The 3653-nt window shown below is 43.1% G+C and overlaps 1 protein-coding gene across 2 annotated transcripts; it reads right to left on the reverse strand.

The window, feature by feature from the left end:
* Positions 1 to 491: 491 nt before the first annotated feature.
* FBH4 (basic helix-loop-helix (bHLH) DNA-binding superfamily protein) lies at positions 492 to 3438 on the reverse strand. 2 transcript variants are annotated; one of them, XM_078307336.1, is made up of 6 exons: positions 2008 to 3438; positions 1480 to 1802; positions 1245 to 1391; positions 1085 to 1150; positions 912 to 980; positions 492 to 811 (listed from the first exon to the last, which is right to left on the reverse strand). In XM_078307336.1, the coding sequence occupies exons 1-6, from the start codon at positions 2588 to 2590 to the stop codon at positions 740 to 742; spliced, it is 1260 nt and encodes a 419-aa protein (XP_078163462.1). In that variant the 5' UTR covers positions 2591 to 3438; the 3' UTR covers positions 492 to 739. The 2 variants fall into 2 exon arrangements, with proteins under 2 accessions (XP_078163462.1, XP_078163463.1); XM_078307337.1 differs by lacking the exon at positions 1245 to 1391 and having other exon boundaries at positions 2008 to 3129.
* Positions 3439 to 3653: the final 215 nt, after the last annotated feature.

Raw genomic sequence — 3653 nt, forward strand, 5'->3', positions numbered from 1 at the left:
GTGTCCCCGCAGGAGTGCATGTCCCCTCAAAGTATTGGAGGGGTGCAGTAAATAAACGGACGGCCCAGATTAATTTAAGCTGGGTTAAACTCAATCTTGTGCCTATAGAAACTATAGGGGGGCTACCAAAGTTAAAAGAATGATCCCGATTTATTGCAATTCAGGTACCCGGGGATCCGAATTGGAAAATTAGTAAATTCGTGAAATGAAAATAAATCTGCTGTTATTCCGATCCCAACGGTTGATCTTCGTTGAGATTTGTGCATGAAATTTTTTGAATAGTTGAGATGGGAATAACATGTTCAGAGGCAACCCAGAGAAACTTCTAGCAACACTAGTTACCCCAATTAGAATTCATTAGAAAGGGAAATAAATCTGCTGCGATCCAAAAATTCCTGCAATCCCTGAAAGATAACTCTCCTATTGGCAAGTGGTAGGTAACATAGTACAATATTAACAAACAGAAAAGGAAAAAAAAAATTAAGTGGATAAGCCAACAAGCCGTTGTTGTTTAATGAGCTCTCAAGCTCGCTAGTAAACTAAAGACCAAAACCCAAAGCACAAGTACATACAACCATCATGAGTGGTAGGTATAATATAACTCCCCAAAGTCCCAAAACTTTACATTTCCCTCCCTCCTTAATTATATCGTTAATTAGTGGCCCCTCTTTCCACTACTGCTCAAAAAGCTGCATTAACGCCTAACTATATATATAATAACTCTTTTAAGCTTACGCTGTTAAGGATTGTTGTACGGCTGCTTCTGCTTGCTTGATGAACAGGAACAATTTGCACGGCTCTCATTCAAACCCTTCAAAAAGTACATAATTAATTACATTCCGTATAATATCATCATTTGTTCAAATTACAAAAAAAGTACAGATTAGACTATATTTTTATGTTGCACTTACCTTCACTTGCTTCTGGAGATCTTTGATGTAGTCAACTGCTAAATCTAGCATATCAGCAGTGTTCGTTTGCTGGTAATCAAGATGAAAAATTACCAATTTGATCAGCACTTGGGCTTTAAGAAAGTAATACTACTGTTTTATTGGGAAGAAAGGCAGGAATATGTAGTAGATACCTTGTCCATGTTGGGTACTAGCTCTTGTAGCTTTCGTATTCTCTCACTAATTCTTGTTCTTCTAACCTGATTAACCACAAAAGAAACCAACCAATTATCCAAGAGCTCCATTTAATCATCTCATGAATCCAGGACTCGATTAGAGATTATAATTAAATACCCTCTCAGCAATACTCCGAGGATGAGTGGCACACCCCCTCTTAGCCCGAATCTTGCATGGCACTGCATCCTGGAACTGGAGAAACTTCTCAATCGCTGCCATTTCAGACGACGTCTTCGGCAAGCTAAACTGGTGGGTCAGTCCATTCTACCAAATTTTGAAAACCAATCACCTCCAATCAGACCAAGTCATAAACCTGTTAATCCAACAAAATTAAGCAAAATTGAAAATAAACCTGAGTGTGATCGGCCTGGTTCTCCCTGGTCCGCTTCATCCCGGAGAAGTTATCGGATAGTAGGGATGGTTCATCCCAGGAATTCATCGGAAACCCTGGGATGTAATTTCGGTGGGATCCAACTCCGCTGTTTCCAGCACCTTCTGGGCTGCTCCCGTCCATTCCCTCGCTCTCCATTTCTGAGATCTGAGACATAAGTGAACCCTGTCTTGATGAAAAGCTCAACTGCCCCTTCAACCTATTGTTGTTGTTGTTGTTGTTGCCGCCGCCCCCGCTGCTGCCGTTGTTGTTCCCAGCACCTAATCCCCTCATCATTCCATACCCTTGATTAAAAATATCAATAATAAAACATGAATGAGCAAAAATACACAAGAAACTATGCTTTAAAGAGAGTAATTAAATTACCTCATGAGTATTTGTACAAAAAGGGAAATAACTAACTACTTCCATTTAGGGAAGTTAACTAATTATAGGAAAAGGGGAACGAATTTAAGAGAGGTGCTATGCAATCGTGTGACATAATTATACCATTTTCTACATTGAGATTGGCGAAGAATCCAGCTGGGGAGCTAGTAGTGCGCATAATATTAGCACTGGCAGTGCTAGCAGCTGCACCGGCCTTGATCTGCTCAGTCTCTAATCCAGCCGAGCTCACCGTCCGGTACAAGGTATCCACAGTGCTGTGGCTCGGCATCTGTTGCTGGTGTGAGTGGAACATCATCTGATGTGGATTTGGGTGCGGGTTGTGCTGGTGCTCCTCCACTACAGCTGAGGCAAAGTGGGATCCGGGGGCCGCGGTAGTCGGAGGTGATGGATTCATGGCAGTTTTGTGATCGCAGATCGGGTCTCTAAGATCAGTGCCAAGAAATCTTGCAAGCATAGAGTCGGTCTCAGGACTGGAGGTACGGCCATGAGCCGGAATAAAATCTTCACACACTTCTCCCAGTAAGGTGCTTGGTGCCGACCGGTACCGAAGCAAGCCAGAGCTCATCTGGCCGGCACCGGCGGCGCTACGAGTCTGCTGATGCATCAGATCCGGGTCTTCTTTTCTATGCCCATACGGTGAGGTCGGAATTGGAAGGTTCAGATCCTTCTGTGGCGATCCGTACATCTTGTAAGAAGCAATAATTGAGGGAAAACTACTTAGATTTGGAGTAGCTTTTGCTTGTTGTTTCTTTCTGCTCGTCTTTTTTCGGTTTTAGGATCTTGGCTTAAAGGTCTAGGTTCGAACGCTTGCGTCTCTTTACCATAAGCAAAAGCTCGAGTAAGCGATGAAATCTAGGAAGAAGAGAGAAAGACTGATCTACTGTACACAGTCGCTGATTCCTAGGATTTCTGCCCTCCAGCTCCGTAATTCGATCAGAGAATTGAGAATTGAAAGGATAATTGAATTAAAAACAAACACTCAAGCTATCTTTATTAAAACCAATATAGATATTGGAAAATAAATATATTTTTTGCTTCGTTTCTTAAAGGCGGCCCACTCCACTCGCCATCAGCGACGACCTCGCAGGAGAGATCCACTGATATCCTCTCTTCTCTCTCTCTACTTTCTCTCTCTAATATTTTCAGACTTTTTTAACTTTTTAGCTTTCCTGGAGCTGGATGCACCGAAACCAACGAAGTGGTTTTTGGCTATATTTTATAGTGTGGAAGTGAGAGCGAGCCCCATATCCAGTATTTATATCAAGGGAAGTTACAAATATGCCCTCTCCCCGCCGAGATTTTTCCTCTAAAATTGCTGCGCTCTAGCCTATGCACATCTTGTCCGGAGATTCAGGTCTCAATTTACCGAACTACCCCCATTGATGCCCCAACGAACAGTCATGTATTCTACTCCACTCTCTTAACAGGTTCCAACCACGTGGACAATTTAAAGCGGCGCGTAATCAAACACGATGGTTCTAGCTCAGACTTTGGAAGTCAGCTATGTTATTCCGCACGATAAGATAACAAATTGTCTGTTTTTAGCCAGAATTGTTCAACTTATTATAGTAATTGGACGGATGTTTGACGTTATCCGAAAGGACGGAAATTTCACAGAGCTTTGATTATTAACAGGTGCTGAAGCCAGGTGAAATTAGTGTTTGGTAAACGGGCCGGGCCGGGCGGTCCGGGCAAAACCCGGGCACGGGCACGGGTAGCCACGGTCACGGGCGTCACGGGCACACGGG

This window comes from Carex rostrata, chromosome 8, assembly GCF_964058835.1.
Source record: "Carex rostrata chromosome 8, lpCarRost1.2, whole genome shotgun sequence".
NCBI classification, from domain to species: domain Eukaryota; kingdom Viridiplantae; phylum Streptophyta; class Magnoliopsida; order Poales; family Cyperaceae; genus Carex; species Carex rostrata.